Raw genomic sequence first — 14408 nt, forward strand, 5'->3', positions numbered from 1 at the left:
TGCCATTTTCTTATTAATTTTATCCAGTGCACTCATTTAATATTTGTTGACTTTGTATGTCCCTATTTTGGAAATTTACGGAAAGGGTGATCGTAGAAGTTCCATTGCTACATACAGATCTAGTTTGCCAGTTCCTAAAAATTTACAGTACCAGTTTTATGAAATTACTGTGATATTTTTTAACACATCTCAACATATATTTAAAGTATTTCTCGTCACCAGGCACACCCGCGGATGTCAAAGGGTCATCCGTGCAATTCAACCGACACCATTTTCCCCGACGGCATCACCAACGGGGCCCACTGGTATAGCGTAGCGGGTGGGATGCAGGACTGGAACTACGTAAACACCAACTGCTTCGAGATCACGTTGGAGGTGGCTTGTTATAAGTACCCGCCCACCAGAGATCTTCCTCGGTACTGGATGGAGAATAAGAAGTCACTGATTTCGTTTATGGAACAGGTGAGAGAGAGAGAGGGAGACAGAGACAGAAACAGAGAGAGAGAGAGAGAGAGAGAATTAGTCCTGTTTAATTAAAGCCATCATATTTAGGGATATTGTATCACGTACAGTATTGTGAAATTTGGTTAGGTTGATGATGATAATGATAATCTAGGCACAGTGTGGATATAAAGGCCCAGTTTGAGGGCCGATAATAGATCCTGAGAGGCAGTTAAATTGATGATCTTGAATCATCTTTAACATCATTTCTTTCACACGGACAGGTGCACACGGGGGTGAAGGGGTTCGTACTGACGGAGAGTGGTGAGGGTATCAGCAACGCCAGTATAAGTGTGGCTGGAATACCTCATGATATCTTGACAGCCGCTGATGGGGACTACTGGCGCCTCCTCACTCCCGGCAAGCACATCCTCACTGCATATGCTCATGGGTAACTAGAGATTTTTGTTATGTGTTCCTTTTTTAGTGTTCAGTTTTGCTATTAATCCCCTAGCTACTATTAAATCTGTGTAATTATAATCTATTACAATACATTTCCATTTACATAGGAAGGACTTCTAGTATGGATAAGAGGTTTTGAATAGAATTTTCTGGAGAAAGCAAGAATAAAATATTAATCATGTCCTTAGGCTGAATGGATTAACTGCTTCACTGTGTTGTATTTTTCATGTTCCTCCTGTCTTATGCAGGATAAGTCTGTGGGGAACATAGGTTAGGTTTCTAATGCTGATATTGATTATATAAACTTTGGTTGCTACGGAGGGACACCTTCACACCATAGCACCAAGCCCTCTGTTGCTCAGTAATGTCACTCAGTTCATTCCCTTTCCCCTCAAAAGAGGATGGTGGGCAACAGAAAGGCAACTTCACCTTGCAGTCCACCAGGTTTATAGGGTTCATAATCAGATGAACCTGTGGCCACTACAACAGCAGCATAAATGTTTCCCCGTACTCCTCGTCACCTATTCTATATTGATATGAAACTATAAGCTAAGATTAAAAAAAAAAAAAAAAAAACATTTCTAGACCTGAGCATTCTGGTGGCTCCATTTGTAGTGATGTGACTCTGGGTCAGGTTGGTGATGCTGATAATGATTATCTAACTCTTGATGTTACTGCTTTTCATCTTCATGCAGCAGCAAAGCAAAAGGGGTGAATGTAATCTCGTGTACAGGTAGTTATGTATTTTATGTGTATGTGGTGTGCACACATGCATGCATGTGTGCATAAAAGTCTGTGTGGGGGTAAATATACTTAAGTTGCTGATGATATTAAGTACATGAACTGTTAGTCTTACTCCTCTCCATCTTATCACATCAGATATGAAGCAGCAAGCCAGACCATGGAGGTTCCTCACCTGTGGGCAGTTCATGTCAACTTCACCCTCAGACCAGACCAGTCCCCAGTGTGGTCAAAGCAGAATGACTTTGACATCACAGAAAACTTGGCTGAAACCTACCTCAACAACTCCGACCTCAGTGTAGAAATGGCTGAGATAGAGAACAAGCATCCGGACATTGCCAAGTTTTTGGCGAACAATAATGCCTGGAGTATGAGGATTCACGCCCTGCAGATGAGCACTGAGGTGAGGTGATGGGGTTGTGTTGAGGACTGATTGTCTGCGTCATCATTATTATTATTATTATTATTATCATCGTCTTACAAGATTCATCATCACCAGTGCCCTTGTCATCATCATCATCATTGTTGTTCAGACTTTTTTTTTTTTTTTTTTTTATTTTTTTTTTTTAGTGAGGGTCTGAGAAATGAGAAAAACATGACAAGGGAGAACTGATCAACAGCATGGCCAGTGAAATAAATGGGCCAATGCTTCCTCTTTCTGTTTATCGGGTGGAAGGGACTCTAGACCAGTGAGCAAAAGTAGTTGCTATGTGCATTTTGTACAGAGCAGTTTTACTTATACAGTCATCCCTTAACATCCTTGGTTTTAACAGACATGGTTTTGAATATCCGCGGGTGGCTACAGAAAAAAAAAAAATCTCGTTGAACTCTGCTGACACTGTAACATTATCCCAGGCACAGTTCATGGCCGTTATCCAGTGAATGAAATATACTGTAACACTCTTCCTTTTGGAGGGAGCTGTGATGAGCACAGTAGTTAGAAGAGGCCATGCAGGAACACACTATTCATTATTTTTAACTTTTAATGTTCTTGTGTTAAATAAATTTGTGTTCTTGTTTTAAATAAAGTGGTTGTAAACATGCACATAGGGTTTTTCTTTAGTTATATAAGGAAATGGGGTTCCAGAGGTGTTTTTAAGGGGGGCAGCAGATATCTGCAGATTTTTAACATTTGCGTTTGTCTCTGTTACCTAACCCCCACGGATGTTAAGGGATGACTGTATAGAGTATTAAAAAAGGTCATAAATTGCTAATTAGGAATAGTAAGTGGCAAGGAAATGGTCATTCTTGGGGTGAGTGATGGTTATCTTTGTCTTATATGTCTGGACTGAGTGGCTTATCCCAGGGTCCCTGCATTCCTAATAAAGGGGCAGTGAAAGATTGGATGATGGATGGATAGATGGGTGGGTGGATGGATGGATGGATGGGTGGGTGGATGAATGGATGGACAGATGGATGGGTGGATGGATGGATGGTAAGAAGAGATTGTCAGATACTGTTATCATATATATGTATATTTTTTTTAATAACAGGATATAGGTGGGACTAGCCATTTTCATCTCTGTTACATCATTGTTTTTTTTTTTCTTTATAACATGGAAGGATAGGCTGCTACTGTTACTGTTACTTTTTTTTGTAATGGTTTGAGAGTGGGACTGAATATTTATGTATTATTATTATTATTTTTTCTAATAGATTGAGGGATAAGCTATTTCTCTCCATATCTTCATCATTCAGACCTGTTTTCCCACTCATACTATAATTTTCTTCTAACAGGTTGAGGACGTAGATCAGCGAGTGCGAGTGATGATCATTGGTGGTCTGTATGGAGCGCAGCCGGTGGGTCGAGAGCTGGTGATGCATCTGGCCCGGCACCTGGGTGAGGGCTGGACCAAGGGTGACGAGGACATACACACACTGCTTCAGACCACCAGAATATTCCTTGTTCCAGCTGTTGATGTGGAGGGCTTCAGTGCTGCTCAGCCAGGTACGGGCAATAACTATCCTATACAGCGTTTTCTCTAACATGGCCTAAAATTGCCAACTCTCTCTGCCTTGAGTGCAGAGTTGTAACAATAGATTAACACTAGAATATGATGCTACTCACAAAGAAGTGTGGTGGAAAGGATGTAGAGCAGAGTTAGTGTCTCTTTCTGCCACTCAGCTACATGAAATAAGCTACAAAAGGAGAAAAATCTGCACCAGGTTAGAGTAAAAACTGTTTAGTGGTTCATAACATATCAAGTCGGCACAGTGTTGATTTCTAAGCTACACCGTTTTTAAAGTAATTTCACTTATAGTTGCCATCTCCATCGTCATTGCTGAGTTGTTGCAGGAGATTATCACCAGAATTTTATGCTAGTCAGGAAGAAGTGCAGTGAAGAAGATGTAGAGCTGTAGCATTGTCCATTACTTCACTGAGCTAAGGAAAATAAGCTGCAGAAGTACGAAAATTTAGGCCAAGTTAATGTGAAGGAATTACTGTATAGCTATCAAGAGAACCTGGCAACCTGAGTGAATATAAAATATTAAATAGAATCTGGACTAGGTTAAGGGAGTTACCATTCATTCACTCCATGTAGCGCTTCCTTCAGGTGACAATATACTGAGCTGAATTTTGCTTCATCTGAGGCTGGAGGGACTTCTGTAATGGCCATCCTCTGTTCAGGGGTTCCTTGGAGGGTGCAAGGGATAGATGATGATGGTGATGATGATGACGATGTAGGGTGGTGATGATTATTATTATTATTGCCAGGGCTGAACAAATATAGCCACCTAATAATAATACCAAAAGAGGAGATGTGGATAGATATATACATAAATAGCTTGATGGATGGATAGATGCAGGGATAAGTTAGTGGATAAATGGGTGAAAACAGAATTTCCAGAGAGAGGGGGAGAGAGAGAGAGAGAGAGAAAGAAAGAATATAGCAGCATTCTTTTTTTGTGTTGTGTTAGGGATGTGCGGATACAGCCAACCGGGAGAGCTGCAAAGAGAGGTTGGAGGTTCCTTTACCCCTGAGATCAGCCACCCACAAGCCCAGGCCGCAGCAATGATGATAAAGCAGATCCGTCCCCACACCATCCTCTCGCTGGAGTCAGGAGGGGTGTTTATGAGGTGAGTGTGCTGGCTTTTTTTTATAATTTTTTTTATTTATTTATTTTTTTCTTAATGCAAGAAAGAAGGAACCAAAAGCCAGGAGTCTGCAACCGTTCCTTCCAAGAAAAAACAAAAACAATACAAATGAGAGCCAAATTCAAAATCCATGTGTCTTTTGTTTGTAAATGTTTTGAATAGTTCTGTATTTCACAGGAGTTTGTATAGTGCTTCTAATTTTAAAGAATGAATACCTGGTATTGTTTTTGCCTGTGACATTAAGCCAAGATTAGCTGGTTTTGGTATTTGGATAAGTCATTCACAGTGATGTATTTTGTATTATTATTATTCTATCTATCTATCTATTGCCAGACGCCTCAATCCCGTTTGGGGTGGCCACAAACAAATCGCCTCCAAGTCGCCCTGTCCCCCGCCATTTCACTGCCCTGCTCCCAACTCACACCCCCCTCTCTCATATACCTCTCCACCCCATCCCTCCATCTCATCCTCGGCCTCCCCCTCCCTCTTCCCCCCTCCACCTCACTCACATACACTCTCTTCGTCAGCTTTTCACCCTCCATCCTCTCCACATGGCCAAACCACCTCAGTGTGTTCCTCATAACGCTTCCTATCACATCCACATCCACACCACAACGCTCCTTTATATCCTCATTCATCAGCCTGTCTCTCCACGTGACTCCACAGGCTCCTCTTAAATAACTCATTTCCACTGCTCTCACTCTTGACTTGTGCCCTTCCAACAATGTCCAAGCTTCACTTCCGTACGTTAGAGTTGGTATCACAATACTGTCATGTAGTAACTTTTTCACTTCCATGCTCACTTCCCTGTTTCTTATCACTGCTTTCAAGGAACCAGCAACCTTTCTTCCCTGCTGTACCCTTTCAAGCACTTCACCCTCCAAACCTCCATCCTTACTCATCACACTACCCAAATACTTAAACGTACTCACATTTTCCAATTCCTCACCATAATATTATTATTACTGGGTATTATTATTATTTATTTATTTATGTATGTACAGTATTTAATTTTTGGCTACCTATGGACAATTTTATTCAGCTTTGGAAAATCTTTTTAAACTGGAAGAATAAAAAACAACCTTTGTTAGCACCTTCATTGATATTGATCCTTTCTGAGTTAATAAAATCACATGGTGTTGACAAGAACAGATTATTAAATATGTTAGCAGATTGAAGTGGCTAGCAAAATCAAGTCACAGTACGTCCAGGGTTGAACTGGGGGCTGGTGCTGGAGTGGAGTGTCTGTATGTGATGGCACTGATATAACCTAGCTGCTCTGACGTCTGTTTATATAAATATCCCACAACTCCATCTCTGTCCCTGGAGGTGAGGTTGGTGAGCTGTAGAAGGAGGGCAGCTTCATCCTGTAGTCCACTGGGTTCACTTTCAGATGTTCTCAGAGGTGCAGCAACAACTCCTACTGCCAAATGAGAGTTACCCATACACTTTGTTTGGTGGGAGACAGAACTTTATTAATTTTTTTTAAAATTCTTTAATTCTTTATTTTATCTACTGTTTCACGCTGCACAGAACCCATCATCAGAGAGTTTTAGGATCTCTGTAGCCTGAAGCATTAGGGAAAATAAAGAATTCAAGCTCCAACCTCTCTCTCTCTCTCTCTCTCTCTCTCTCACCCATCATTTCCACCTGTCATACTAGATTATGTTTTGTTTGTTTACTTCAGGTTCCCCCATGACAACCCCAAGGCAGCCACAGTGACTAATGATGAGGCGGCATTCCAAATCCTGACCCAGGCCTATGCTCAGGTTCACCCCACTATGCTGGAGGTTGGTGGACACTTAAACCTCATAATAAGTAGCTTTTTTGATGTCTTTTTAGCTGTTAAGTCCTAATTAAGACTAACGATGAGGTGATTAAGTCCCCAGTAAGGCTAATGATGAGGTGGCCTTCCAGATCCTAACTCAGGCATGTGCGTAGGCTTACCTCACCAAGCTGCAGGTTTGGTGGACATTGAGGTTCGTATTTTTGTCGGCTTGGGAGGGTTTTGGGTACTTCTCCTTTACTCATTTATTTTTGCATATGGTTCATTGATAAACCCCCTTTTTTTCCTGTGTGTGTGTATTTACCTATTTGTATTTACCTATTTGTAGTATACAGGAATTGAGCAATGCTCGTGTTGTCCTGTCTCCATATCCACATTTATCAAGTCTACCTTTACACACATGAATGTTTTTCTCATGCACCACCTCTTTGTCTAAGTCGTTTCAAATATTTAAGAATATACCTAATTGTGATATACACGGAATGTACTATGCTCGTGGGTTTCCGTCGCTGTTTCTCAATAAGTCGAATTTAACTTTAAACTCGTTTAAGTTTTTAGACTGGACGATCTCTTTGTCCAGGCTATTCCATAAGTCTTTACTTCTGTAAGGAAAGCTATATTTCTTGATATCCTTCAAGCAGCTTGACTTTTTCAATTTCATTCCATGTCCTCTTGTTGCTCTCTTATCCCATACAAACAGATCTACTTTGTCAATTTTATCTACTCCCACCATGGTCCTGAACACCGCAATCATGTCTCCCCTCTTTCTCCTTTCCTCTAACGAAGGCAAATCCAGTTTTTCCAGCCTCTCTCTGTATGACAGGTCTGTCAGACTGGGGACCATCTTGGTTGCTGTTCTTTGTATTCTCTCAATCTTGTTTATATCTTTCTTTTTGTGTGGGGACCACACTACCGCTGCATATTCTAACCTGGGGCGGATCATGGCCACTATCAATTTTTTCATCATTTCCTCATCCATATAATGAAATGCTACTCTTATGTTAGTCAAGAGCTTATAAGTCTCTCCAACTATCTTGTTAATGTGCTTTTCTGGTGACAAACTATCTTGGACCAGCACTCCCAAATCTTTCTCTTCTCTCCTTTTTGTGATTAATTCATTACCCAAAAAATAATTCAGTGATGGTCTCCTGGTACTTTTACCCATTTCCAATATCTTACATTTCTTTACATTAAATTTCATTTCCCACGTCCGGCTCCAATTGTGTATCCTATCCAAATCCTCCTGCAGTATTTTACAATCCTCCTCAACCTCTATCTTCCTCAAGATCTTTACATCATCAGCAAACAGACTCGCATAACTGTTCACTCCATCTACCATATCATTTACGTAAATCAGGAACATTACTGGCTCCAACACTGAGCCTTGAGGGACTCCACTTGTTACTTCCCTCCATCCAGACATCTTTTCCTTTATTACTGTCCTCATTTGTCTGTCTCTCAAAAAGTCTCTCATCCATTCCAGAAGTTTCCCCTTTAGTCCTCCTATATATTCTAGTTTCCACATTAGTCTCTTATGAGGTACCTTGTCAAAGGCCTTCTCTAAGTCTAAGTACACACAATCCACCCAACCATCTCTCTCCTGTACCACATCAATCGCTCTTGAGTAAAAGCTCAACAAGTTTGAAACACATGACCTTCCACTTCTGAATCCAAACTGTTTGTGTGTGTGTGTGGTGTCCATGTTGATTTTGATAAGCTATGATTTTATACAGAAGAATGGTAAGGTGTAAGATGCAGAATACAGTATATCGCAAAGGAATTAGTGTCAGGGAATCTTCATAGCTGATGAAAGTGTGAGTCTTAGATAGTCCATGTTATAAGGACACTCAATCCTCGTAAATCGTGTGTTTATAAACCACGGATTCGTAAACTGCGGCAAAGTGGCTGTCAGACTGCCGGCACCCTTAAATCGAAGTTAAGTCACGAAAATCGCAGATCTAGGCACCGAAGTGGGCCTTTTCCGAGGAGAATCGTAAACCGCGGCATTCAGTTTGATAACCGTGACCCAACAACCAATCACCACCCATCCCTGGTGGCAAGTGTGCATACTAATGCCGCCATGTTGTTGTTCTGCCCGCCAACCCGCACAGTACAAAGCATCACCGTGCGGTACGAGAGCTACTTGCCTTTTTTTGTGCACTTTCCCCCTACCTCCTACCTTCCATGGCCCCTCCCGAACCCCCGAAGAAGCGCTCTAAGCAGTATGGCATCAAGAAGCAGCCGCCGTTGTCGTACAGTCAACGTTCGGAACTCATTTGTCATGTTGAGAAGGGAGAGAAGTTTTCAAAGCTGCCGAAAGAGTTTGGGAAGAACAAGTGCTGAGAGGTTCTAAGTTCATCCCAGCACCACCCCACTTTATTCGCAATATTGTCATAGGATTAAGGTGAGATCCCTTAACATTGCTTATTTCTATTAAACACATGCACTGAATATTCCTAAATTTGTATGTTTGTGTTTGATGGTGCCTAGGTAGGTGTAGATAGGGTGCTTTGGGGGGTGGTTGGTCAAAGTCCAGACCCTAATTAATTTTTCACGTAAGAGTTATTATTTATAAACCGCAGATTTTGTAAGCCGCGGCAGTGGTCCAGACCCAAATTGCTGCGATTTACGAGGATTGAGTGTACCTTTTTTTTTTCCATAATTTTTGCTAAATCCTCAGTAAATTAGAGGAAAATTGCTGATTAAAAGTCCCATTGCTACTTATACATCTGATTTGCCATTTTCCTTAAATTTACTTGACAAGTTGTATGAAAAAAATTTGCAGTACAGTATTTCAAAAGTCATAATGATGAGTGACTGTACACTGTTTGTATGTGTGGGTATGGTAGTGAAGGCGTCTCTTGCTTAACAGTATTCTAGATGTTGGCTACCTCTATATAATTTTTTTTTAAAGCACCCTCATCCTGTTCTGTATTAATTTTTTTTTTAAACACCCTCATCCTGTTAACGATACCCAGTTGTGGTTTGATGTTATCTTGAAGAAGCAGAAACATGACACATGACTAGTATTTTTTGACAGTTGTTAAGTGAAATAAACGAGTGATATGTGCGTGAAACAGCAACACTTCTGGGATTGCGTGTGAGGGTAGGTTAGCCTAGCGAGTCTTTACTGTCTTACCTGATGTGTTGTTTTTTTCCATTATGTTTTATGACTGACAACTATCTACTGTGGGTGTTAGTGACTGAGTGTAATTTTTATGCGAGAAAGTGGGCTGCATCGTAGGCCATAGTAATGATGATGATAAAAAATACTGTATGTAAATGTTGATGATGATGATTACTGTTAATAATAATGCTGGTGATAATTATGATGGTAATGATGCCAGTGATAATGTGTGAGTTGGGAGCAGGGTAGTGAAATGGCGGGGGACAGGGCGACTTGGAGGCGATTTGTTTGTGGCCACCCCAAACGGGATTGAGGCGTCTGGCAATAGATAGATAGATAGAATAATAATAATAATCCATCCATCCATCCATCCATCATCCAATCCTACATTGCCCCATGAGGAGCGTAGGAGCCCGGGGCTAGGCAGTTGATCTTGACATTTAAGATGAGAGTGAAAAAATAATAATAATCATAGTAATAATAACAATAATAATAATACTATACTATGCTCACCAATACAGGATGAGAACCCGTGCCATATCCTGGACAGCAATGCACCTACTGGAGTTCTCCATGGCCAGGCTTTGGGCGTATACACCAACTCCCTCCTTGACTACACCTACACAAACCTCCCTGGCACACTTATGGTAGGTGCACACAGATATGGTTTCAATTTAAGTTAAAGGCTGTATTTTATGTGGCCAGTACAGCTGTGAGCAAAGTTCCTTGATGCTCCTCTATCAGCATTGTGTCCTATCGTACATATTTTCTCATTACTTCCTTAAATCAATGGAGAGTATCCTTCCTTTTCATACTGTTTAGGTGTGTGCTCCAAATGCTGTCACATCAGTACAGTAAACCCTTTCTAATTTGAACCCGAATAATTCGGAAATTGGTTAATTCGGAACTTTTTTGACCACGAGACGAATTATTTTAATTTGGATGGAAATTCGAATTATGCGAGACAAGTCCGAAAAGGGTTCTAGTGATAAATGGACGTGGACAGTTTTTGTAGTGATAAGTGTAGTAATAAATGTAATTTTTAAGAACTGTACAGTACCTTCAGTACAGTTAAGTGTACTGTACTCTACTACTATGTTGCAAGACTTCATTATCAAGGTTTGACACTATTTCATTTATTGTATTGTGCACTCTTTGAGTATAAAGTAATAATATTTATACTGTACTGTTCAATGTTTTTGTGAAAAAGCTATGTTTTAGTGAGCGTGGATGTGATTTAGGGATAGGGGCAAGCATGAGCTCCAATAATTCGGATTTTTGGATAATTCGACATAGGGTTCCCTCCCAATTAATCCAAATTATAGAGGGTTTACTGTAGTTCATTAACAGTCCATTGCCACAGGTAGCAGAGAAGTGTCGGCGATCTTTTCCTCATGACTGCATTAAGGTTTTTGTGGCCACAGGCAAGGTAACTATTCTCTCTTTACTTCTGCTTTCAAAATTTGTCCTCTCCCCATCTTTAATGGTGAGTTGTAATAATACATTAGCAGTAGAATATCATCCTAATCATGAAGTAATGCTATGGAAAGGATGTACAGCCTTAGCATTGTCATTTCTGCCTCTGAACTGCATGAAATATGCTACAAAAAAGAAAAAGTCTGGGCCATTTTAAGTTGAATATAGTACAACCACATTGTCATCGCTCTTAGCCAGGAAACTCAGCTGCACAGAAAGAGGGTCAAAGTCAAAGCTGAGACTTGGACATTTTTTTTTTTTATTAATTGTTAATGAACTACAGTAAACCCTGTAGCACGGGCCGAACAGGGTAGTACTCCCGAGGGGAGTGGGAATGCTGGTGATAGGGAGAGCTGGAGCTCCTGTTTCACTAGCTATCTAACCATCCCCCTTTGCTGACCTTTTCAGTGTGACAGTAACATGGAGAGTAGACCAGCATACTCTCCCAAACATTTCCTCTAACTATCTATGCACTACACCACATGCACTTTACATTTCACACAACATATCCCACTACGTTACAGGGGTTGGCGCCAGCAAGGGCATGCGGCCAGAAAACTTTGCCCCTGCTACCTAGTGGCGGACTTCTGGGGGGAGGCGTGGTGGGGGTTCCGCCGGCATAGATCATGGGTCCAGGGCGAGATGGGGCTCGGGCCTGTGCTAGAGGGTACAGGGCATTGCGGTTCCCAGGCTGCCGCTTCCGCCCAATAGAGAGGGGCCCGAACCTGGGAGTAGCGCCCCAGGAGGCTGCCCTATCAGTGGGTGTATAATGGCGGGATAGTTGCAGTGCCAAGACGCGCTTGGAGGGTGTCCCTGCAGCTGTCCTGGCAGGGTGCCCCGAGGCCACTACCACAGCCACTGGTAAGCTGGTGGGCTAGGGGTCCCAGATCCATTGCCTGGACCTGGGATTGTGCAGTGAGTGGGACCTGTGCTGTGTCTGTCCCCCTTTATTAATACTGAAGATGGCAAAACAAAAAGGTTTCAAAGCAAGCCTGAGGACAGTAAATCACCCATGGGGATGAGGGTGGGTTCATGGAATGTGGGAAGTTTGAGGGGAAGAGCAGGGGAAGTCGTTGAGGCATTCAGTAGGAGGTGGGTGGATGTGGCGTGTTTGCAGGAAGTCCGGTACAGGGGTGGATCAGCCAGAAAGATTGTTGGGAAGGACTGTTGCTATAAGTTGTTTTGGCAGGGGGGAACAGACGGATATGGAGGTGTTGGTGTGATGGTTGCGGAGAAATGGGTGGAATATGTTATGAATGTTTTGAGAGTAAGCGATAGGATATTGGTAGTGAAAATTCGGTTGGGAAGAAAGATAGCTGTGTTTATATCGGCATATGCTCCACAGGCAGGATTGGATGAATCAGAGAAAGATAGATTTTGGGATGATTTAATACGTGTAGTGGGTGGTATGCGGGATGATGAGATAGTGATTTTGGGAGGGGACTTAAATGGTCATGTAGGTGAAGCAGCACAAGGTTATGAAGGAGTGCGTGGGGGATGTGCATATGGTCTAAGGAATGCAGAAGGGGAAAGGATACTCGAGTTTGGGGAGGCAACGGACATGATTGTGTGCAACACATATTTTAGGAAAAGAGATTAAGGTGGTTTGGACATGTGGAGAGGATGGGGGATGATAGTTGGGTGAGGAAGGTGAGAAGTGTTAATATTGGGGGTGGGGTTATGAGGGGTAGACCGAGAAAGACATGGGACGAGGTCATTAAGTGTGACCTTAGGGTTAAGGGACTGAACAGGGAGGCTGCATTGGATCGTGCAGCATGGAGAGCCGCCATTAGGTGACCAAGGCCGACACATGCAAGCATGTTGGAGCCTTTAAAAACGAAAACGAAAAACGAAAACGAGACAGTAGGTTAATTACGTATGAGTCTGGGGGAAATAGCAGTCAGATAGATTATTTTCTGGTTAGGAGGGCCGATAGGAGGTTAGTGAGGGATGTTAAAGTTATAGGAAGTGAGGAGTGTGTGCAGCAGCACAAACTACTGATTTGTGATATGGTGCTTAAAGAACAAGTGATGAAAAAGAGGACTTATGTACCTAGGAGGAAAATATGGAAGCTGAAAAACCAAGTAGTAAGGGATGCCTTCTATAGCGAGTTGAGGAGAGTGGTGGCTGAACAGGGAGCTGTAGACAGAAGTGTTAATGAACAGTACAGAGCCCTCAAGAACAATTTCTTGAGAGTTACTGATGTAACATGCGGCTGGACAAGAGGACCACCAAGACATAAAGTAACCTGGTGGTGGGATGAGGGTGTAGAAGCTGCAATTAAGGAGAAAAGAAGGCTTTTCCGGGAATGGAAGAAGGGTGGTAGCAAAGAGGAATATTTGGCTGCCAAGCGTAGGGCTAGGAGAGAGGTATACAGGGCAAAGTCTGAGTCACAGAGACAATTACTTGATAACCTAAATCATGGGGAAAGGAAAAATATATTTAGGGTGGCAGGTCAGGTGAAGAGGGATAATCGGGATATCATAGGTGAGCAGTGTGTGAAGAATGATGAAGGAAGGGTAGTGGTGAACAGTGAGGATATTAAAGATGCATGGAGAGAGCATCATAACCAGTTGTTGAATGAGGAGTTTGACTGGGACAGGGAAGGTTTGGAGCCAGCAGATCCAGTGTCTGGCCCTTGGCCTTTGATTGATACTGCTACTGTGAGTGAGGCAGTAGGCAGGATGAGGGTGGGGAAGGCAGCAGGTGTGTCTGGGTTGACTGCCGAAATGTTGAAGGCCTCAGGAGATATAGGGGTGAGTTTAGTCACTGACCTGATAAACAGGATTATTTATGAGTGTGTTGTCCCAGATGATTGGCTGAAGAGTATAATTGTAAATGTGTATAAAGGGAAGGGTGATGCCCTGGAAAGAGGAAATTATAGAGGTATAAAGCTTTTAGATCAGATAATGAAGGTAATGGAGAGAGTTTTAGAAGGTATGATTAGAGAAAGAGTGAATATTGATGAGATGCAGTTTGGGTTTATGCCAGGTAGGGGGACCACTGATGCCATATTCATTGTTCGACAGCTTCAGGAAAAATATATTGGTAGGAGAAGGGATCTTTATTTTGTTTTTGTTGATTTGGAAAAGGCCTTTGACAGAGTCCCTAGAGAGGTGGTGAAGTGGGCAATGAGAAAGCTTGGTTTGGAGGAGTGGCTGGTTAGGGTGGTTATGGCCATGTATGTAGGTGCTCACACCCAGGTGAGAGTGAATGGAGATTTGAGTGATGAGTTTTCCGTGAATGTTGGTGTGCATCAGGGGTCAGTATTGAGTCCC

General features: G+C 42.2%; 1 protein-coding gene across 1 annotated transcript in view; it reads left to right on the plus strand.

The window, feature by feature from the left end:
• LOC145416100 (carboxypeptidase D-like) overlaps positions 1–14408 on the plus strand; it is an 89452-nt gene that overhangs the window by 42870 nt on the left and 32174 nt on the right. Inside the window, exons 13-19 of the mRNA XM_080285191.1 lie at positions 223–462; positions 726–892; positions 1783–2047; positions 3382–3592; positions 4564–4723; positions 6429–6531; positions 10176–10301. Coding sequence (XP_080141317.1) covers positions 223–462; positions 726–892; positions 1783–2047; positions 3382–3592; positions 4564–4723; positions 6429–6531; positions 10176–10301 — 1272 coding nt within the window. The remainder of the gene's footprint in view (positions 1–222; positions 463–725; positions 893–1782; positions 2048–3381; positions 3593–4563; positions 4724–6428; positions 6532–10175; positions 10302–14408) is intronic.

This window comes from Coenobita brevimanus, chromosome 104 (genome assembly GCF_032717465.1).
Source record: "Coenobita brevimanus isolate Jiangsu-jjx chromosome 104, ASM3271746v2, whole genome shotgun sequence".
Lineage (NCBI taxonomy): Eukaryota > Metazoa > Arthropoda > Malacostraca > Decapoda > Coenobitidae > Coenobita > Coenobita brevimanus.